Source organism: Spermophilus citellus (genome assembly GCF_964194105.1).
Source record: "Spermophilus citellus genome assembly, chromosome: 2".
NCBI classification, from domain to species: Eukaryota; Metazoa; Chordata; class Mammalia; order Rodentia; family Sciuridae; genus Spermophilus; species Spermophilus citellus.
Genome location: NC_138183.1, coordinates 162764888 through 162789398, shown reverse-complemented (window position 1 = coordinate 162789398; position 24511 = coordinate 162764888). Strand labels below are relative to the sequence as shown.

General features: G+C 33.1%; 1 protein-coding gene across 4 annotated transcripts in view; it reads right to left on the bottom strand.

Annotated features, from left to right (window-relative positions):
• The window catches only part of CWF19L2 (CWF19 like cell cycle control factor 2), a 102887-nt gene extending 80043 nt beyond the window's left edge, over nucleotides 1–22844 (bottom strand). For all 4 annotated transcript variants that reach the window (XR_014020412.1, XM_081279383.1, XM_081279384.1 and 1 more), the window contains exons 1-6: nucleotides 22692–22844; nucleotides 21122–21232; nucleotides 19828–19950; nucleotides 10585–10698; nucleotides 9250–9369; nucleotides 3966–4059 (exon numbers count right to left, since the gene is read on the bottom strand). Coding sequence is in view for 3 of the 4 variants with exons in the window: in XM_081279383.1 (XP_081135509.1) it covers nucleotides 3966–4059; nucleotides 9250–9369; nucleotides 10585–10698; nucleotides 19828–19950; nucleotides 21122–21232; nucleotides 22692–22796 (667 nt within the window). In the remaining variant the exon portion in view is untranslated. The remainder of the gene's footprint in view (nucleotides 1–3965; nucleotides 4060–9249; nucleotides 9370–10584; nucleotides 10699–19827; nucleotides 19951–21121; nucleotides 21233–22691) is intronic.
• Nucleotides 22845–24511: the final 1667 nt, after the last annotated feature.

Here is a 24511-nt window from a genome sequence, read left to right as displayed (position 1 = left end):
GTTTTCATTTTGTGAAAAGGAACAGTCTGCCGTACACTTATGGTTGTATACTCACTTTCCTATGTAAGTTAGACTTTAAGGAAAAAAAGAAAAAATGATTGCAATCCTCTAATTCAATCTATTTAAATTACTTCTATCATTCAAATCTCAACAGTTTATCTTTATTAAGCAATCTCTTCTAAGATAATAATGTGTTCTAGGGATTAAACCTAGAGGTGCTTAACCACTGACTCACATCCCCAGCCCTTTTTATTTTTTATTTTGAGCTGGATATTGCTAAGTTACCTAGGGCCTCACTAAGGCTGGCTTTGAACTTGAGATCCTCCTGCTTCAGATTCCCAAGTCATTGGGATTACAGGCATGCGCCATCATGTCTGGCAATCTTTCTTTAAAAGTCTAAAATACTTTGTACTCTAAAACCCAGATCTCTAGTTAACTCAAAGATTTCTTTACATTCAAAAACTTATTCTACTTTTGATCTTTTTTCTTATGTATAAGTCTATAAATTCAAAATTAATGGGGCAACCATTCAAAGAACTTAATCTAAAATGTAATCTATACAGTGATAAGTAAAAGAAACCCACAATAATTAATATCATTATTACTATCCCAGCTTTATAATTAAATTGTTTACTCCACAGAATCATCTGTGAAACCAATAACATGTAGATGGGCACAGTGAAAATACCATGAAAAAATCACCAACATACTAATAAAACTCAGAGAAAACTATCTGAGCTAAACTAAAACTGCTTTTATTCCGCTGTTTCCACTTATCAAGAAAATCTAATAGAATAAACACTTTCAGCTAATTTGCTTGTGAATTAAATCAACAATTTTAGAAATATCTATGTAATATCATCACCTTTAGCTGATGTATATTCAATATCAAAAGTGCTGTTAATCTTATGATTAGGATGCTATCATTAAAGTATTTTTAATAAAAGAAAACACCAAATTTATTATCTACAGAGTAAACAAAAATACCAACTTACAGCACCATCCTCAAATTCAATTAATATTTAATGAATATTTGTCATTAATATAAAAAGTTGCTAAACACATTAGGATATAAAAATATTCATAAGGTCCCCATCCTCTATGCTAAGATGAAGATATATCAAATAATTACAGTATACTTATTTACTGGTATGCAGCACTTAAAATTTATATCTCAAATTTGTTTTCTATAGTAAGTCAAAAATTATGTTTCCATCATAATTGTAAGTTATATTATTATAAACAGAACACAGTCAAATGAATCTAGGCTGTGTTCCCATTTCTCTTTAAAAGATAGGCTAATAGAGATTTAACAACAAACAAAGTATCAGAAGACCTAGATTTTTAGTCTTGCCAGTAAAACTGAACAGTTCTAAGATCAACTGTAAGTCATTAACTTCTTTGGACCTGAGCTTCTTAATCTGCCAAAAAAAAAAAAAAAAAAAAAACACGCAGCTGATTAATGCCACCTTTAAAAATCCTTCCAACTCAAAGATTCTAACAGAAAGCCAAAAACTGGAGAAGGTAAAAAAAAAAAAAAATCAATAGGAAAAGCAAAATCACAATAGAAGTGTTGTAAGCAAGAATTTCTACTAACTACATTGTAAGAAATGGTCTCCTAAAGAATGTAGAGTAATAAATGGATTAAAAAAATGTGGCATATATACACAATGGAATTTTACTCAGCAATAAAAGAGAATAAAATCATGGCATTTGCAGATAAATGGATGCAGTTGGAGAAGATAATTTTCAGTGAAGTTAGCCAATCCCCAAAAAACAAATGCTGAATGTTTTCTCTGATATAAGGAGGCTGATTCATAGTGGGGTAGGGAGTGGGAACATGGGAGGAATAGATGAATTCTAGATAGGGCAGAGGGGTGAGAGGGAAAGAGAGGGGACAAGGGGTTAGCAAGGATAGTGGAATGTGATGGACATCATTACCCAAAGTACATGTATGAAGACACAAACTGGGTGTCAACATACTTTATATACAACCAGAAAGATGTGAAAAATTGTGCTGTATATGTATAATAAGAATTGTAATGCATTCCGCATACATTTTTTTTAATCAATTAAAAAAAAAGAATGTAGAGTAACTAATCCAGGACTAGAATCAGAATTCTGGATTCTCATGTGATGACAGGGAAATTATCTATCCATTCTTAGTTTCCTGAGCTATAAAATTGAGACAATAACATCTACTCTGCTTTCCTTTCATGGTTACCATGAAAATAAACTGAGCCATGTAAACTCTAAAGTTGTACAAAATTCTCATTACTAAATTTTCTTTGTATGAGCTTTAAAAATCATTGAGTTTTCCACTTAATTTTCTCTAAAGATTAATGAATTAATTATTGAAAATATGGCACATTGAACATTACCAAGACTCTTGATATAATCTTCCCAAGACACTTAATCACAGAATAACTGACATCATCATCCATTGATTCCTATATTCTAGATATTGTACTATTTCTAATTTTAACTTCCCCAAAACTATATAAGATAGTTACTATCATTATTCCTTTTAAAGATAAATAAACCGGACTCAGAAAGATCAGTACACTTTCCCACAATAACAAAGCTAGTAAATGAAACTACCAGAATTCTAATTCCAAGTAGACTGATTCTAAAATTTGAGTCCATAAGAACAACACTATGTCACCTCTACCTCCCTAACATCAATACCTCCTTAATACTAATGTTCTAACACTTCCAGGTGCCTTACAGTTTTAGCCCTGCCACAAATCTAAGTAGAAGGATAAAACTATCATAAGCAGTAAAACTTACAGACTGTTTTTTCCTTGTTTTATCATAATTATTCAATTGCAGATAATTTTTAAAACTAAATTTCCCTGGGAGCTGAGTCTGAAGGCATGATTTGAAAAGGAAGGAGAAAGGCTCTCCAAAAGCTTTATATAAGGTCACTTTCCTCCTTAATCACTCTGCTGTTTCTACCAGCTAAAAGCTACTACCTAACGCAGAACTCCAGGTCTTCTATACCCAGTGAAGTTAAGAACCTATTGACTAAAAACAACAAAGACTGAGTTTGTTAATTCTAGGTTTCCCCCAAAGATAAATTTATTGACTGTCTTGACACTAGAGATGATAAAAGTCCAGATCACAAAATTAGGCTGGGTTAGCTTATTGCTCCCCAAACTGTTTCTATAAAACAGTGTTTCAAAGAGAACCTTGTTTAACTACAGTTATTATTACTTAACCCAGCATTCAAAAAGTTAAAAATAAATTTATACTTACTAATAACTTTACTTAAATTGCCAGAAAAAAAATTATAAAGGAGCCTATAAGGTGGTTCTAAGGATACACACATAAAATATAAAATAATTTAAACAAATAGCCAAAATAAAAACAAATTATGTATACAAAGGAAGAAAACTTTCTACTAATAAAATATTAAAATGAAAAAGTAATATAATTTACAACACTACTATTATACGCTGGGCTCACTGTAATTAAATAAACTTTTCATTGAGTTATCAATACAACACTTGATAGTCATGTAAGTTCTTTTTAATTATATTACAAAGTATGCTTATGTGACACAAATATTTTGTCTCCATCTGCTGGAAAATAATAGCACTCAACATTATTACAAATTTTGTGGCTGCTGGCAAAATAGAAATTTCTAAAGATATAAAACCAGATCTTTGTTTACATACTATTTTAGTGAAATTTCACAGACACAATACTTTTTACAAAACAAATGAATTGTATTATTACATCCTCACAGAATCATACTTAGCATTAGCACATTTGAAACAAATTCATACATAAAAGCATTATAAGACAGGTATAAAACTGAGTACTAATGATTTAAATAAAAGACTTAAAAAGACTGCAAATATTTTATCAACGCTTTGCTGCCATGTAAACTCAAGTCTTTGCATTAGAAATACCAACTTATAAAAAATGCCTATATGTCAGCACCCACAATATAGAGATACCTTTAGTAACTGATGACACACTACAATCTTCTGATGGAAGACCTGTCCCACCATCCTTCCAATATGGATTCAGTTCTCTTTCCAGCAGTTTGGACTAGAAAAAAACATTTTCAGAAATTAGAATTTAAAAATAAATCCACCACAAAAGAGTTAATAATAAATCTGAGACAAATCATTTAAAGCACTCTTAAGACAATGTTCTGTAATTTGCAGGTAATAATGTTTAAATTTACATTCATTCAGTGTTTTAATTGAATACCTATCATGTTTCAGAACTGCATTATATATAGAAGATATAACAGTCGATAATACTTATTTGGCCCTGGCTAGTTTATACTATAGTGACGATATGGTCAATAAATAACTGATAAATGCTTTGAAGACAGAAATTCAGAGTACAAAGGCCACACAAAGAATTTAAACCTCTCATACATTAAAGGATCAAAGACTTCCTAGAGGAAGCATTATGTGCAATCTTAGACCTAAGTACATGCAGAAATGAGCTAAGTTTTCTTTTGAGGGGAATGAGGGAAAGAGCATAAACATGCTCCAGCATGTTCACATTCATAAAACCATAGAGAAAGAAAATACACATCACTTTCAGGGAACTTAAAGTAATTCAGACAAGCTAAAACTCAGAAGTGTGAATAAGTAGTGAAAAGAAATTAGACTGGAGGATAATCAGAGACTACAACACATGAGCTATTTTGAAATACTGTTTACATTTTATGCTGGAGGCAATGGTGTTACACACAGAACAAACTGATCTTGGCACAAGGAAAAATGAGAAGAACAAGATTACAAATCCAGTCAGAAGACTGTGGCAGTAATCCAAGCAAGAGATGATGGGAGCCTGTGTTCCAAGCACTAGATCAGGCCCAGGGGCTATAAGGAATAAGACAGGTGCTGGGTCCTCAAAGATATTATGGTCTAAGGAAAGGGGAAAGACAACTAAGCAACATCAATACACATAAATGCTTTGAAAGCAAAGGAAGCTATATAGAACTACATACTGATGACACAAACTTAACCTCAGGAAATCAGAAAATGCTTCCTACAAGAACTAATAATGGCAACAGGATGGGGGGAAATGGAAGTGTTGAATGTTAGAGATTTCAGTTTCCCAGAATGTGAACCAACCAGACTGCAAAAAAAAAAAAAAAAAAAAATGTTGGATAACTTTTTAAATGAGCTGACAAAAAAAGTAAAAAATCTTGAAAGGACAAATTTAAGTTAAAGGTTAACTCAGAGGAATAAACAAAACCAGATTTGATTTCTTACATTATCTATAGCAAAAAATTCATTTGCCTGTTACTTTCTATAAAATCTCTCAATATCTATCATCAAGGAACTTCTTCCAATATTCTTATCTAGATACTCAAAGACATACACATCAGATACTTGACCTGATTTTAAAAAACTAGAATTACACACTGAAAAGGACAGCTGACAAGAGTCTAGACAAATTGTAAGATACTATCTGGAAATGTATAAATGATAAAAAGCTGAATATATAAAGAACTTCCACAAATTAGTAAGAAAAAGAGAAACAACTGTAGTAGAAAAGTAAGCAAAAAACAAACAATTCACACAAAAAAAGAAAAGAGCTCTCTAATAGTAAGGAGATATAAAATATATAAAAATATGTAACATAATATATAAGTGGTTTCTAGTCAGCTTTTTTGCTGCTGTGACTAAAGGACCCGCCCAGAACAATTTTAGGGGAGGAAAAGTTTATTTAGGGGCTAACAGTTTCAGAGGTCTCATCCATAGACTGCAGATTCCATTCCTCAGGTCTCAAGGTGAGGCTGAACATCATGGAGAAAGAGTGTGGCGAGGGAAGCAGCTCACCTGATGCTCAGGAAGGAGAGAGAGAGACTCCACTCTCCAAATACAAAATATATACCTCATAGCCACGCCCCCCAATGAACCATTTTCTCCAACCACATCCCTCCTGCCCCCAGTTACAACTCAGGGATTAATTCACTGATTAGGATAAGGATATTACCCAATCATTTCTCCTCCAAATCTTCTTGCATTGTCTCACACATGAGCTTTTGGGGGACACCTCATATCCAAACCAGAACAATAAGCATACAAAAACAATGAGATACTATTTCTTACCCATTAATTAATCTCAAAAAATTGTTTGATAATTAGAGATACTAAGTATTACAAAAGAACCATACATTGCTGAAGCTATATAAATTGTTATAATTTCTTTGCAAATATTTGTAAAAGAATATAGGTGCATACTCTGTAATTGAGCCATCGACTCATAGATATGTACCATGAAGAAATTCATACATGTATGCATAAGAAAATACATACAATGTCCTTTGTCGCAGAACTGTTTAGTGAAAAACAGTAAACAATGTAAGTGTCCATAAGTAAAGGAATAAATATTTACAGTATGGCACAGTTAGATGATGACAGACTATATAACAAACTGAAATGAATGCAATAAAAATAAAATATATCAACATTAATTGATCTCTCTATAATACATTCAATCCTTCTAGCCAAGATGGCTTATTAAGGTTCCACTTCATCACTATCTCTCTGCTTAGCACAAATAGAAAAGATACATAATGTAAAACCTACTGTAATTCAACATAAGACAAATATTTCTGTGGACCATAAACAGAACATAAATGCAAAGCAGTACACAGAAATGAAGCCACAGGATTACTGGGCTCTGTGTGCAAGCCAAATGTGATCGTCCTGAGTTCAATTTGTATATGATAATGAATACTAAGTGTTCCAGCTGAGACAAAGAAATAGAGCCAGTCTACATGAAGCAAGGATCTCCTGGGTAAGATTTCCTGTTAATAAAAGAATACTAAAGAACTGGTAAAAGGTACAAACTTCATCTATAGATAAATGCTAGATAAATACAAATTTCCAATATAAAGGTCCAAAATCAAAAGCTTCACACCAAACAATTAAGGACATTCATTTTGGTCTTTTTCCCATTACCTTCTTTTTATCCTCACTGCCATTATAAGAATTAACATTTGGACTGGTGCGGTGGCTCACACCTATAATCCCAGCAACTCAAGAGGTTGAGGCAGGAGGATCACAAGTTCAAAGACAGCCTCAGCAACCTAGCGAGACCCTGTCTCTAAATAAAATATAAAAAGGGCTGAGGATAAAAAAAAAAAAAAATTAACATTTGGTTCTAAAGCAAGAGCCATTTTTTTTCTCAAAAAAGGCTAAAACATTCAGAAATTTTAAGAATATTATGGTATGCAAAAAAACAACACATCCAAATGTGCACATGTAAAAATTGGCTAATCTCACTCATTAGCCTATATAATTTACTGCTGCACAAAATGATTGTAATTCTTACCTAAGCAAAAATTCCAAATTACTATAGATTACCAAACTTTAGAACTAAATCTAAGGATTCAAAGAGCAGCAAAGTAAACTAGAATTCATGGAGAGAAAAAGACTAAGTATACAATTTCATATCGTAAATTTTGTAGGTAAAAAGCATGTATTATGTGCAGAGTTCTATACTAGCTGCAAAGGAAGATACAAATAAAATAAAACAGTTTCTTAAAAGTTTATAACTTTTAATGGAAAGAGGATATAACCACTAAATCACTATACCAGAAACTGTAAATATCTTACAGCAAAGAAACAAAGTGATATGAAAACATGAAATATAACTTATTTTACTCATGGAAAATAAATAGCAGGTGTCTTATAGGATGTATGAAATCGGGAGGGCTTGAAGGATAAGCAAGATGAAGACATAAGAGATGAAGGGAATTCATTTAAAAAGAACCACATGAACAATTAAGAGGCAGAGATCTGTAAAAAAAATATGAGTGAAAGTGATTAAATTAGTTTAGCTGAAATACAAATTACCTGAGAAAAAGAAAATTTGCCTTAAGCATAATGCTAATGAGTTTGGGCTACATTTGTAGGCAGCTTTAGGGGTCCGTGAAAAAAAAAAAATGACAGTACCTTTTTTTCAATCTAAGTTCTGAACAAGTTGAGAAAGAAGAACATAGAAGATAAAATATAAAAATTACCTGTATTACTAATAAAGGCTAAACTGAAAGAAAACTTTCAGTGAAAGACAAATGGACCTACTAAACTAAATCCCACAATGAGGAAGACTTTACTAATTACAGAAAGTTCCAAGCCAAACCCTGTATCTCCCTTGTTTCCACCTGGTCTCCACAGGTAACTCGTTTCATAAGCAAGATAGTCAGAGCTAAGGAAACCTGATCAGTTTATTCTTTCCAGTATTTTCAAATAGAAAATTTATTCAATGTCTTCAGGGACAGAGTGAGTATAGAAAGTAGCCTGAAATATCACTAGTAAAACTTACTTCACTAAAAAGAAAACATCAGAAATGGCAAAGAAGCATTCTTTCAATTTGAATCAAAGAAGACTTCTAAAAGGAATAATACCATGATCAAAGGTGCATATTAAAAAAATTATTCGATATACTTAGTTGTGGGATATAATAAATGAAATCAACTGCCTGACAAGACAGAAGATGGGCAAGTTGTCAGCTGTGGATGTAGTTCAGTGGTAGAATGCTTACCTGGCATGTATAAGACCTTGAGTTTGATCCCCAGAAACACACACACACACACACACACACACACACAAAAACACGTTTCTTGCCTTTGACTGAATTTTTTCCAAGTTCATCTTTTCATCAGAAATAAATCCCAGGAGGGTCCCAGATTTAAAAGTGTTTATCAATCAGACATTCCCATCTCATGCAGGCACTTGCCTTACATGCTATCTCTGAGCAATCATTCGAAATTCTAGATTACTAGGATTGTGTGTTATTTCCAGGAAGGCCTCCAGCTTCAGTACTTCTTTACTTTCTGGAACCATGCTTTTGCCTAATCTTTTGGCCTTTAAAAGATTTCCTGCTGTTTTCTTACCAGCAGTAACAACAATAAATCCAGAAATTTTAGGTGTCTTGAAATGGAAGCATTTTTATGGTATCTAATTCACTATGTACACTGAAATAGAAGTTGAGAAGGTTCAGCTTTAATTCTATGATAGTAACATAAACTCAATATAACTCAACTATATATGCTCTAGATTTATAAGTCTATTACTCCTTTAAACTGACTCTCTATACAAGAAACTTACTTTAAATAAAATTTATATCACATTTCACTGTTGTTCACACTAATTTTATTAAACACCACAAAAAATAAAAATATTTCACAAGTAAAATTGCATTTATATGAATGTCTTACCAGTTTACTAAAGGTGAATTAACACGTTGTAAATATTCTCTTACCTGTTCAAGTGCTTGGGTTTTTGCTTGCTCTATTTTCTTTATAGTTTCCTTTTCAGCTTTGAGTGATGATGATGACACAGTTTTAACAGACATAAAATCAACAGTCATCCACTCATCCCTCTGTTAAAAAGAAAAAAAAAAGGAAGTTTTTCAGTCTGAACTAGTTTGAACTTAATGACAGCAGGGATTTGGGAGGCACTCAAGCTGTATCAAATCTTACATGACAGTATATTGTTAAGCAAGTTTCTTAATCTCTATACCTTAGTCTTTCCCCTATAAAATGCAATAAAATGTCAACATTTCAGGATTATTTATTGTTCAAAATAATAGAAAACATCTAACACAGTGCTTGGCAAACAAAAAAGAACCAAACATTTGTTCCTGTTCATCTTTTTTCCCTTCCTTTTTGGCCATCAGTGGAGACATTACATTCTTTTTCAGGCATATGAACCATAACCCAAAGCCGGGCGTGGTAGTGCACAGATATAGATCAAAGATAAGTAAAAACCTTGGAATCTCTTATTCAATTTGGAAATATCTGTATGAATAAATAGTTTATTTTTATCCTTTGAAAAAATATATATCTCCTAGTAGCAATGAACACCACTCATGCCCAAATTGTGTTTTCTAAGTATCAGTTTTCATTAAAAGGAACTAGGGGTCCTTATAAAAACAGCGGCTTGGGAGGCTGAGGCAGGAGGATCATGAATTCAAAGCTAGCCTCAGCAAAAGTGAGGCACTAAACAACTCAGACACTGTCTCTAAGTAAAATACAAAATAGGGCTGGGGTTGTGGCTTAGTGGTCGAGTGCCCCTAAGTTCAATCCCCAGTACCCCCAAAAATAATCAGAACTATTTGAACTATAACCCAAAATTTCTAAACTACTCAACTTTTAGTATTGTTAAGTAAATTATGACATGGGAATTCATAACCCACTTGAATCTAATGTATGAAATATGATATGTCAAGAGCTTTGTAATGTTTTGAACAACCAATTAAAAAAAAAAAACTGCAACTGAGCTCTATCCATCATGGAAAGGACAGACAGAGGTAAGAGTACAAAGCTGAATGCACAAGAGGGGAAAGTGCTACTTCTCTATCAAAAACCAAAAGTAGGATAATCTCTGAGGGACTAGAATAAACACTTACTTTCTCACAGCAGAAAGAAAGGAGCCTAAACACTCAGCAAAAAGCATTACTGCCTAAATTATTCAAAATATATATTGCTCTCAAAGTCTAATTTTTCTCCTAAAGAAATTAATTACCTTTCACTTCAATATTCATCTATTCTTAGAAGCTGACACTTCTTTCTGTAAAATCATGTGGCTTGCTTACCTGAATAACTTGACTGTCTTCTTCCTTTCCAGAGTTTTCATCTTTCACTTTCCAGGCCTTTTCCTTGCCAGAAGTCTGGGATGGAACAGCCTCAACCCACTCATCTTCAGAGCTCTAAGAATGTTTAGCACATAAGTAAAACTCACAATTTGCATATATACATAAAAAAATCTCTATGCAGTTGTTAAATGGTAACAACTTAGCTTTCTAGATAAAATTCTTATATTATGCCCCCTTTAAAATGGCATTGAAAATTAGAGGAAAAAATGTCTAAAGCCACTATTTGGAAATAAGCCCATAAAACACCACCAAATTAGTTTCATTTCTTTATCAGCTATATTACAGAGCTAAAGAAAAGCAAAAAACAAAAGTGAGATCTTCTAGGTAGAAAGGTTACTTCAAAACAGAGTTTCAGTTCCTACCAACATCAAGTAGTACTCACATGTTCCCCAGAATAGAGGGGAAATGACACTCAAATAAATGAGTTTGCTGTATGCCCCTAAGCTTCAAATTTTGAGATTTCCCTCAATCTAAAATTGCAAAGATCTCAAGTAACAGCTAGACAGGTAAGGTATTTTACCTAATATGTTTAAAGATCAGATTACTGCATCAACTAAGGAGTATACTCAGTTATCATTCCCTATGTGCTATTATGCCAGGTTTGGAGTTTTTCAACAAATATATCAAACTACTCTGCTATGTCAAGTAGTATATTAAGTACGTTCACATAAATTATCACCCTAAATCCTTAAAGTAACTCTATATTCTTTTGACTTTATAAATAAGAAAAGCTCCCTAAAATTAATTTGCCCAGGTTACATGATATCCAACTGTAAAAACCAAGATAGGAATGTAGATCTGTCTGATTCTAAATCTATTTTTTGGAGCTATAGAACTAAAGATTAAAAAGGATTCTAGAAATCACCTTGTTCAAACCAACTGTTAGTATACAGTTAAGAAACTTTGAGGCCAAGAGGAAAATATGATTTAACAGCAAAGAAATATGAAATTCTTGAAATGTGACAGTGTTCTTCCTTTTCATGAAGTTCTTGAAAATTACCAAAAGCTTAAATTAACATAAATATGTCTGTTGAAAGGTATCAACCAGGTGGAATAAACATATTTATGCTCTGCCACCTCAACAGCCAACTGTTTCCCAAAGCAAAGCAAATTTTCTTCATTCATTCATTTAGGCCTTCATTTAGATTTACAGAAACCCTAAACCTTAACTCCATAATTTTTTTTTTACACAATGCCTTTATTTTGTTTCTTTTCTTTTCTTCTTTTTAATGTGGTGCAGGCAATGGAACCCTGCAGTGCTAGACAAGTGCTCTATCACTGAGTCACAACCCCAGCCCCTATAGTTAAAATTTTTTAAGATAATCTCTATAAATGCATTTTTGGTCTATTCATGTTTACATCATCAATTCAGTTTAGTGAGTCTTATTCCTAATTCTTGATGTCATTCATTAAAATAAGAGTTTATAGTCTGAAAAAAAACAGCACTTTCTTTAGGGACACCAATCTGCTAAAAGCTGTATCAAATTTTACATGACAGTATAATCTTAAGCAAGTTTCTTAATCTCTATACCTTAGTCTTTCCCCTATAAAATGCAATAAAATGTAGGAAAAAATATCTAAACCCACTATTTGGAAATAAGCCCACAAAACACCATTTCCCCTATAAAATGCAAAAAGGTCTATAAAGGCTTAGAAATGTGAAGTGTTTTTACTTTTTTTTCCCTCTAGAGGAAAGGAGGCCCTCTACATAATTTAAAACTTGGTGTTCTACAAGATTCTTTTACGGATTTTCTCTATCTTATCAGATATTATGGTTTGAATATTAAGTATTCCCCAAAGACTCATGTGGTAAAAGTTTGGTCCCCAATGCAGTGATGTTCAGAGGTGAGGCTTTTGGGAAGTGAACAGATCAGACACTAACTGAATGGGCTATTAGGAAGTGGGGCCCTATAAGTCACTGTGGCATGCCTTTGAAAGGCACATCTTATTACTGGTCTCTCGCTTGCTCTTTCTCCCTGCTTAATAGCCACATATGGTGAGCAGTTTTGCTCTTCCACACCCTTTTTCCATAATATATTGTCTCACCTCTGGCAATATATTATGAAAACAACGGACTCAACCATGATCTGAAATCATAAGCCAAGATAAATCTTTCCTCTTTAAGTTGCTTTTCTCAGGTATTTTATTGCAGCGATGAAAAGCTGACTAAAACATCAGATGTTGACCAATGACTCTGAAATTCTTTAACTGGAGCCATCAGTTGCTTCATCACCTTACTTGCAATTAATTTCCTACTCTGGAGAAATCCAATCAGCAGGATCTGTAACTTCAATTGAACTAGACTTTCAACCCAAACTAGAATTTCCCCTTACTGGCTTTGGTGAGTTCTTTCTTCTACTCCCTTAATTCTCCTTTAAAGCATTTATCCTTTTACATTTACTTGTGTGATTTATTTATTTAATGCTTCATCAGGCAATAAGTTATATGAGGACAAGAGCCACATCTGCTTTGGTCTACTCTGTATCCCCAAGTACCTTGCTAAACAACTGGGCAACTATCTTTCCCTTCTTCAACAATCTCCTCAAGCTTTCAATCAACTCCCATTCCCCATACTCTTAGCAAATGATCTCTCTTTTTACCTCATCAAGAAAAAAATAGGCCACTTCACCTTCAGTTTACCCTAGACAAAAATTATTTATAGCTGTGCCAATCCTAACCCTCTGTTAACTTTTACTATTCAAGAAAAGTCCTTCTCCAAAGATTTTGATCCCAACCATTCCTGTTCTTCCAGAACCTTGCTTCATTAATTATCTCCTTCTCTTATGCTTCTACCAAAGGTCTCTAAAGGCCTAGAAATGTGAAGTGTTTTTACTTTTTTTTTCCTCTAGAGGAAAGAAGGCCCTCTATACCCCTTTAGCAGCAATTCATCTTCCAAATTCTATTCTATGACTATCTTATTGAAGAAGTACTAAATGCACTGTGTCTACACCTTCACTTTCAAACATTTCTCCAACCTCTACAAAATTGCTGCTTTCCCCCATTCATCTAGTGAAAACTCTTCAAAACTCAATGGCTTCCACTTTGCCAAATTATACAAAATGCTTTAGTCTTTATCTCCTTAAACTTCTCTACAAGATACAACCCCAATGACTCACTGTCTTAACTTATAGGATACTTCCTAGTTCTCTCCTATGTTCAGTCCTTAACTATCCATGCTCCATTCTTTGCCCATTATATTTTGTATGCTCTAAACATTCCCCATGAGCCATTAAATCCATTCTCACAGCTTCAACTACCATCAATTCTGCTTATTTCTTTCAAATTTGCCTAATGTGAGTTTCAGTGACTCAATCAACTATCTGCTATACTTGGATGTTATGTTGAACTCAAGGACAAAAAATAAACTCATCATCTTCTTCTGTAACACCTGTTCCTCCTACTCGATTATTGAACTGAGTTACCTGGCACCATCAACCACCTACTTCACCAAGTCAGAAATACCAGGATCAAGATCACCTATCCAAACCTATAAATTTTCAACTCTAAAATACTTACCAAATATACCACAAAGAAAATACCACATGATTGCCATGGGAGCCTACCTCCACCTAACCAGCGCTGACCCAAACGTAGGTAGCTGGTCCAATTCAACATAAGTTATTCTTCAAGAATTTGAAATCAAATCCAAAGGAGCTGATTTAAAACTAAGGAGCAGGAAAGGCATTGGCAAAAGCTATCATAAAGAATGGAATTCAACAGAAATTGATCTGTAACAAGAAAACAAAAGGACTCAAAGGAAAAACATGGAAAATGGCAAGATTATAAAAGGCATCTGTGACTTTAATTTCAGATATTCCTGAAGCCAGCTGATTCCTAGGTGTTTTATACACCTAGATGTCCTGTAAGATTTTTGTACGCTAATGATAAATCCTTCCCTTTTTTTGTTTGCATAAGCCAATTTAAGTTTGGTTTCCATAACCTGCCAAAAGACTTCAACCAATATATATCCCCTCATTTTCATTCTTAAAGTAGCAGTCTTTTTTTTTTTTAAGAGAGAGTGAGAGACAGAGAGAGAGAGAGAGAGAGAATTTTTTAATCTTTATTTTTTAGTTTTCGGCAGGCACAACATCTTTGTTTGTATGTGGTGCTGAGGATCGAACCCGGGCCACACGCATGCCAGGCGAGCGCGCTACCACTTGAGCCACATCCCCAGCCCCCTTAAAGTAGCAGTCTTAAATTAGATATTTTTTTTTTCTTATGTACATAATTGAAATAAAGACCAAAAATGTTTCTTAGATTCCAGTCTTTCTTCTCCAACTCCTCTAAATGTATTTAGAGTTAAATGAAGGAGACATCCAACTACAGTGCTTCTCTTCTAATGGCTGTCTGTCCCAAAGATACTAATTATTACTCTTCTACGAATAGAACTCAATCTTATTTGGAGAAATAATGTGCCTCTTGTACCTGAAAGTGAAACATGATCAAGTATCCAATGAGATGTAAATGAAAGTATTCAGTAGGACTTTCTGGAAGTCAAATTAAGAAAGAAAAGAATATACTATTTCCTATTATCTGAACTAAGAGGTAGTGCAGCAAGGATGATGAAAGACCAATACAAGGGGCTGGGATTGTGGCTCAGCGGTAGAGCACTTGCCTAGCACGGGCGGGACCCAGGTTCAATTCTCAGCACCACATAAAAATAAAGGCATTGCGTTGCGTCCATCTATACCTAAAAAATAAATATTAAAAAAAAAGAAAGACCAATACAATAGAACCTTGGTCATAGAAGACCATAATACCCTGGTTGGTCTACTCATTTCTTTAATAAGACAAAACATAAACTTCTATCTTGTTCAACCAATCAGTATTCTGAGATTTTTCTAATAAATTTAGCTGACCCTAAATAGATGACCCACTTCCTATGGAATAAAAATCAAAGCCTTTGGTTTACAAGTCCTTATTAATTCTTGAAGTTTTATCTTCACTTACCCTCTCTTTTGCTTTATATATAATTTGAATAAATTTTAAATTTTAATTAAAAATTTAAAAAGCTATAGACAATTACCATATTGGATAGTGTAAAAAAATTCTCTAATTAAAAAGGAAGAAATTGATAGACTAGATAAAACTCAAATTCCAAATTTACATTGTCCGCAAAAAAATACACTTTCATAATAAAAGAAAGATATGCTAAAACTAAAACATATAAACTATAAAAAACAAATAATATAAAAGAGGCTTTATTCATACAAAACAAAGCAGAATATAGACAACAGTGTTACCAGAGATAAGGAGAAACATTTCACAATAATATCACAATTAATTCATCAAGAAGATGTAACTATGCTAAATGTAAATGTACATACCTAGTAAAGTTTCAAAATACGTAAGACAAAAATTGAAAACAGAAATAGAAGAGTCAACCATTACAGTTAAGAGATTTCAGTATAAGTCTCTCAGTAACTGAAAGAGAACCGGTAAAGAAAAAACAAGCAAGAATACAGGAGACTTAACACTATTTATCAATTTTTCCTAATTGACGTTTTTAAAACCCAACATCTAACAACAGCAAAATTACACATTCATTTCAAATATACAAGGAGGGCTGGGCATATAGCTCAGTTGGTAGAGTGACTGCCTTGTTCAATCCCCAGCATCACAAAAAAAAAAAAAAAAAAAAAAAAAAAAAACACATGGAATTTTCACCAAAATAGAACATAGGCTAGGCCATAAAATAAATCTGGATAGATTTTTAATTAAAATTATACAAAGTATGTTCTATGTCAATAATAGAATTCAAGTAAATTTTAAAATAACTGGCAAAATGTACAAATACTTGGAAATTCAAAATTTACTTTTATATAATCCATGAGTAAAAACAAGCTAAATTTTAAGATATTTTTAATAAGATATCAATGAAAATATGACACATCAAAATGAGGTAGACGAAGGATGGGGTTGTGGCTCAGTAGTAGAATACTCCCTAGCACATGTGAGGCATGAGTTCGATCCTTAGCACCACATAAAAATAAATAAAACAAAGTTATTGTGTCCATCTACAACTAAAAAAGAAAAACATTTTGGGCTGGGCTTGTGGCTCAGTGGTAGAGCACTTGCCTAGCATGTGTGAGGCACTGGGTTTGATTCTCAGCACCGTATGTAAATAAATAAATAAAATAAAGGTCTCTCAACAACGAATAAAATACTTAAAAAAAAGAAAAACATTTTTAAAAAAATTAGGTAGGTGTAGTTACAACAGTGATAAGATGAGCACTAATAGATTAAGTACTTATTAGAAAAGAAAAAAGAGAATCAATAACCTAGGCACCCATGTTAGGAAGGTAGAAAAAGAAAACTAACTTAAATACAAGATAAGTATTAGAAAAAATAATAAAGCTGAATCAATGAAATAGAAAATAAACAAAGCAAAAATCAACAAAACCAAAATGTAATTCTTTGAAAAAATCAACAAAGTTGATAAACTTCAAGCTAGACTGAGAAAACTAAATAGAAAATAGAAATTACCAAATTCAGGAATAAAAAAAATCATTGTAGGTTCTACAGACATTAAAAGGACAAAAGGAATATCTATTTGAGTGAAATAAATTCCTTTAAAAACTCAACCTACTATAACAAATTCAAGATTAAATAGAAAATATTTAATATACTATTAAAGAATTGAATTTGTGACTAAAATCCATTCTACATAGAAAGCAGCAGGACTAAATAACTTCATTGGTGAATTTTAATAAACACTGAAGGCACAAATTGCACCAGTCCTGCACAAACTGATAAAACAGAAGAGGAAGAATACTTTTTACTTCATGTATGAGAATAGCATTATCCTTATACCAAGATCTCAGTATTTCTCAAGAACACAGATAAAAAATCTTCAACAAACTTTTGGTAAATCAAACCCAGAAACATAACTATTATATAAGTTTTATAGCCTTTCATTGCTTAAAAATAGGAACACACTCTGAGAAATATGCCATTAGATAATTGCATCATTGTGTGAACACCATAAAGTGTATTTCCACAAATTAAGAAGACTATGAGGGCTGGGGATGAGGCTCAAACGTAACGCGCTCGCCTGGCATGCGCTGGGCCCTGGGTTCGATCCTCAGCACCCCATAAAATAAAATAAAGATGTTGTCCACCGAAAACTGAAAAATAAATATTAAAAAAAAATCTCTCTCTGTCGCTCTCTCTCTCTTAAAAAAAAAAAAGAAGAAGAAGAAGACTATGATGTCACTAGGCAAAATAATCTTATGGGACTAGCACTGAATATAAGTAGTCCATCACTGATCAAAACACCCTTATGTGGCATGTGACTATATATGTAAATACACACACACACACACACACACACACACAAAACCAAACTTGGTTTCTCCCAAGAATGCAGGTTAAAGTAATTCTTTCATATTAACAGAATAAAGGAGAAGAATCTTATGATCAATGCATGCAAGAAAAAAACATTTAATAGAATTCAATACTCACTCCAGATACAAACTTCAAGAAAACTTACAGAAAATTAGAAATGAAAGGGAATTTCCTCAATTTGAAAGGGTATATGTGAAATTCCCACAGTTGGGCAACTGCATGTGTAGCTCAGATCAAAGCATTTGTCTAGCATATACAAGGCTCTGGGTTGGATCCCCAGCATCACAGGGAAAAAAAAAAAAAAAAAAAAAAAAAAAAGAAGAAGAGGAGGAGGAGCGGGATGGGGGAGAAAAGAGGAAAAAAAAAAAAGTCCACAGCTAACATTACGATTAAAAGCCAAAGACTAAATTCTCTCCACCTAAGACAGGATAAAGGCAACTATGTCCATCCCCTCTCAGCACATGCAGTCCACACTATTTCAAAGTCCTATCTTCTGATTGATACAGCCAACAAAAACTTAAATGAAATGGAAGGCAGAGATTGAAACACAATTATGTGCCTACAAATTCTAAGAAATCTACCTAAAAACCTAAGGAAGATACTAGTATATGTGAATTTATCAAAGTGATAAGACAAAAGTTAAATACGAAAGGCAATTGTATAACAATATATTAAACACAAACACATGTAAAATAATTTTTTTAAAAAAAACCCATTCTCAAATAATATTCCAAGAAAAAAGTTAGAAAAGATGTAAAAGACCTCTACTTTGAAAATTTTACAACATGTGGAGAAATGAATGATGACTTAAATATGATGAAGAGATGTTAAATACGTTCTATTCTTTTTCTACCTTCCCAACCATAAACATAATGAACTGGAAGATTCAATATTTTAAGATGTCAATTTACCTGGACTAACCCTTTATAATTTTTAACTTTTCTGACTCTACTCTCTACCTCTTTCTTCTCCTTTTTTCTTCCTCTAAAACACCAAATCATCTCACAAATTGGAATGTAGCTTAGCAATTTGCCCTACTTTCAGTAATTACCAAGTAAAATCTGTTTCCACCACTTTAACTGATATCCAGCTGTATTTATCTTTGACAGTACTGCCAAAAATTTAGTTTCTGAAAGGACAGGTGGGCCAGACTTTTGACTCTGGTTACTCAACTGAAAGGATAACTCACTGAAGATCATACTTAAAAGACCAATTTTCCCTAAACATCTTTAGCTCATCATTTTCTAAATATAACTGTTTCTTTCTGAAAACAAGTATGAAAGATTCAGCCTGCTTTATTTTTCCTTGTGAATTCTTGCAGCCTAGAACTGGCTAGAGATACAGCTAACTCAGCACTCTTTCTTCTGTCCTGAAAGGTTAAATATATAAACAAATTCTACTTGAAAAATGTAAGTATTAATTTCTATAAAAAAACAGTAGGTGTCACAGACTTTTTAAATATCTTGAATCTCTTTTCCCTTATTTTTGCAATACTGTTCTTCCCTGCTTTTCCTTCTAATGTTCCACTTTTAATTAGCATCCTTTACTTCCTATGTGTTTCTTCATTAATGGTGTTTCTCTTTCTTTTCAATTTCCCTAGTCATTCATCCATTCTAATCATTCCAATAGCAATGATTTCCAAGTCATATCCCCATCTTCTCATCCTTCTCTGGAACCCAAGACCTACATTTCCAATATTTCCTGGACATCTCCAAGTAGAGGCCTCTGAGCCATTTTCATATCACTAAATAGTAGTTTTTTTAAGTTCTCATATATTTTAGGTTCCTTTAAATAAAATGTTCTCATTTGCTTTGGTTAGTTTTAGTACATACTTACCGATGAACTATCAGAGGACTCATTGTTTTTCTCATATTTTTGTCTCTTACTCTTTCTTTTCTTCTCTTTCTTTGCTTTTTTGGAATGCTTGTCTTTTTTCTTCTTTTTCTTCACAGAATGTTCCTATATTTATTTTAAACATGTAAGAAAAGAATTTAGTTTTATTATACTTTATAAGGAGCATTTTAAGGAGGAAAAAAAATCCATATTCCAAAAAACTTAAAATCTTTCATGAATAGAGACACTGAATATGATTAAAGATCATGATTAAACAAATAAAATCTTCAAAGAACTCTTAACATGCCATCTATAATATAGATATATGTTTTATATCTATAATATAATATCATCTGGTTTTTTACCAGAAAAAAAAATTTGCTTTTATTTGTAGATTAATGTGATTCACACATATAATCAAGTAAACACCTATACACACACACACACACACACACACACACAAAAACATAAGTGAGTATACTCACAAACATATAACACACAGACACACACACACACACACACACACACACACACACTTTTTATGCATGGTCCCAAACAATTTATACACAATTATTAGGCCATAAATACATAAGATAATATGAATTAAAATGTAGGAAGAGGCTAGAAGGGAGGGGAGGTACGGAAAGTTATAGAGGAAGAAAGATACTGATCAAAGCATACAAAGTTTCAGTTGGACTGCAGGAATAAGTTTTAGTGATTTAATACCCTACATGGTGACCACAGTTAATAATAATGCATATTTCAAAATTACTAAAAGAATAGATTTTTAATGTTCTCACTACAAAATAAATTAAGTCAAATAAATTAAGTTGGGGAAGTAATAGAAATGTTAATTTAACTGAATCTTCTATATTGTATACATAGAACAAAACATCACATTGTATTCCACAAATATACACCATTATTATTTACAAATTAAAAAAAAAATTTAAAAATCAAGAGAAAACAAGGCCTGAGTCATAAAAGGGGCAGAGTGGGGAGAGAGAAGGGCATATTATGCCCAATATTTTCAAACCATAAGCTTGTAATATGTGGGTCAGAAATTTGTAACTAAGTTTTCTATTACCCAACTCAAGTAATAAAATTGTTCAATGTCATGATGTCCAAAATATTACAATAGGTTACTTTTGACAGAGAGAGAAAGCTATTCAATAATGCCAACTATGTTGTATTCATTCTGTAACTTGTGAAAACAGTGTATTAAATTCTTTTCTTAATATTAACTTGGAGAGTGCAAAAAAAGATAGATATAGCAAGTAAAACTGTTAATATTCACCTGTGAGAATTGTTCAATTCTCTCATTCACATCAGGTAGCATCCATGTATCATCGCCCCGAAGTCGCTTAATTTCTTTATGTCTTTCTTCTTTTTCAAAATTGGCTTTGGCCTACAAGAACATGAAAAGATGAAGTGACAATTGCTTTATTTTTTTAGGTAAAATAAAAACTGATACTACCTTTGTATAAAGGTACCTGCTCATGAACAAATGGTCTGTTCCTGACAGTAATCTGTTTCTACCAGTATAAAAAAGATTTTTTAAAATGTAATAAAATCTTTCATTTCACATTATCAGTCTCTAGTAAGTCAATCCACCAAACACAGGATTCTGGAATCTATTTTATGCCTTCTCCTTTCCCAATCTCAAATATGACTTGGGACTCTTGGAAAACATTCACCTCTTTTGTGGCTACTGCCTTAGACTTCTGCAACAGGTAAGAGACTGACCTCCATGCCTTCAATATGCAAAATCTGAAAACAAAAAGACCTTAGGAAAAATCATCCTGCTAAAAATAAAAGATTGTATTCTAATTTCTATTCATTCAACAATAGTCAAATAAAGCAGATTTTACCCAGGAGGTTGTTCCTGCCCTCTCTTTACTCCTCCCAAACTCCAAATCTGGGTTTGTTCCTCTTCAAACTCTATACACATCTTCACTATAAAATTTATCATAGCTTAAAAACCCTACTCCCTCCAAAAAAACGCTTGAAATACCAGAGAAAAAAAATAAATAATATTTATTACACATATACTGATATTGGGGAATAACAACCTTTCAGCCCTATAAAACTAATCATCTGCTCTTTCCCTTTAAAAATTTGGCTGTAGTCATTCCTCTACCTCTTCTCAACTAACTCCTTCTTACCTGCATTCCAACTTTTAAAACTCTTCCATCTTAAAACAAACAAAAAGCAAAAACTTGACTGTGTCCTATGTTGCTTTCTAACTACAACTTTGTTATTTCATTGTCACACTTCTTAAATCTTGAATTGCTTGTCAGATAACACGATGGTTTACTTCTTCCATTCTATTATATATCACCTCTACGTTATCATAATCTTAACAAAAAATACAATGTTTAGCAATCTTTTGTGAGAGGCTAAATTTTCTGAGTCTCTTGTGTTAACTTTTTTAGATAAGTAAAAGCTGACAATAAAGTCTGGAATCGAAACTAATAGTAAGGCGAATGAAACGGCAAATACTTAAACGTGCCTTACTTGTGTTCCTGAAAAAGATAAATTTCATTTCATATACAGCAGGAGCAATGGCTGAGGCTGCTAAATACCTGAGCAGAGTCGTTGCAAGTACTTATAAAGCCAAGATGGACGATTTAAAAAGTAAGGAAACTTGGAAGAGAAGAAACATCTCTCTGAAAGGAGAATGGTCAATGGAACCTGTGCAGCATTTAGGAGACAAGAGATACACGGAATCTCCCGGCAATGCAAAGGGAGATAACACCCAGACAATCTGAGATTACTGAAATGGTGAAAGAGTGGGTAGTCTTGCTCCCAGGAGCCTTCAACTCCCACAACTCTCAATAACCACAAAAGCCCCAAAACGGAGATACCTGACGCAAGATCTCAGCCCTGGCAGTTCGGATTTGCTCTTTACGCTCTTCGATACTCTTCGCACTTTCAAATCTACCACTGGACGCCGCCATAGTTGTTGTCATCGTAAAGCTAGGAAGCCGCCAGGAAATCCCAGTTTACGACAGTCGCAATTTAATAAACAAACCAGCACTTCCGACTTACGGGAGGAGGGGCGGTGTTCTGCCAACGGAGCATGCGCGGATCTGAGTTTCGCTCGAGTTTCCGGTGTTCACTCCACCATTTCAGAGGAAACTTGATAGCCGGCTTTAGCGTTGTTTTTCTTCACGTATTGGGTTCGCTGTGAGCAGGACTAGTACCTTTTTTATGCGTCTTGCACCTTGCCGCTTTATCTCCAGTTGATTACCTCTTAAACTCTCCAGAATAAGTTAGAAGCTTCCAGACGTTAAGTCCATATCTCCAAGTTTTCCACCGAAGTACTTGGTTCTCATCAGACATTTGAGAGTCAGTGGAAACTGATAGGAAAAGCAAAATCGCTTTGGAGATTAAGTGTTTTGCTTTGATGAATTTTTTTAAAATATGCGCAATAGTGATTTTTGCATTATACTTAGTGACTTATCCGTGTTTATTTAAATTGTTAGGAGTTTGCTTTTTTTTTTTCTCTGACCTCATTTGCTCATAGTTAAATCCATCCAGCATTTTTCATTACTGTGGTCAATTAATTTGTGTGGCGTTTATCATTGTATCTCCCATAGTTCAGTTCAATGTGCATTAAAACATTCTAAAGTAATTATTTGATTTTGAGACTATAAAACACTAACGTTACATTTACATCGTGAAGATAAAGAAGGCTGGAGAGACTAATTGTAAACTAGATACCTTAAAAACACTAGCAATAGCATAAGCCAAGTTGAAGTAAATATTCTTTTCAGGTTTCATAAAATAGGATGTGCATGTACAAGAAAGAAACTTTTCCAAGAGTTTACCTTGCTATGAAAGTCCTAATCTTGAACATATAATGTTTTCTTGTTTGATATTCAATAGAATTTACTCATTTGTTATAGAAAGTTGGATTTTAATTTACTAATTGATCTTGTGATATTTGACTGATATTGTCATAATTAACTAGCATTAGTCTTAAGATTCAGGATTCAGAAAAAAACATACATAACTCCTTTGCATCAATAACAGGACAGATGAAAATAATAATTGTAGCAGAATCTTGTGTGTTTCAGTCCACTCAGACTGCTGAAACAAAAATAAACATTTATTTCCCACTCTTACAGAAGCTGGGAAATCCAAGATCAACATGCTGGCAGATTTTTGTGTTCAGAAAGCGCTCTTCCTAGTTTATAGATAGCAATCTTTATGCTATGCCTCATTTGTGAAAGTGGTCTTCTGAGACCTCTTTTGTAAGCATAATAATCTCATTCATGAGAGTACTGCCCTCATGACCTACTTACCTTCCAAATGCCCCACCTGCAGATACTCCCACATTAGGGATTAGGTTTAAACATAGGATGTGGGCAGAACACAGTGATTCAGTCTATAACAATGTGCAAAGTGATATAAAGAAAACTTTACAATCTTATTGTGTGCCAGAAGAAGACAAGAACAAATGAAGAGCTATACCATGTGCTTAAAGAAGACTCACATAAAAAATTAATTCTTCATATATTAATTTTTATTATGGTGATATACAAATAAAATTGCCAATCAGAAAAACAATGTTGAAATCAGTGAGGAGGACTAGACCTGTTGAAATATAATGGAAAAAAAAAAAAAGGAAAAGCAGGTTATTTTGTAGTGTTGTGGTTTGGTGATGAAGGGTCCCAGAAGA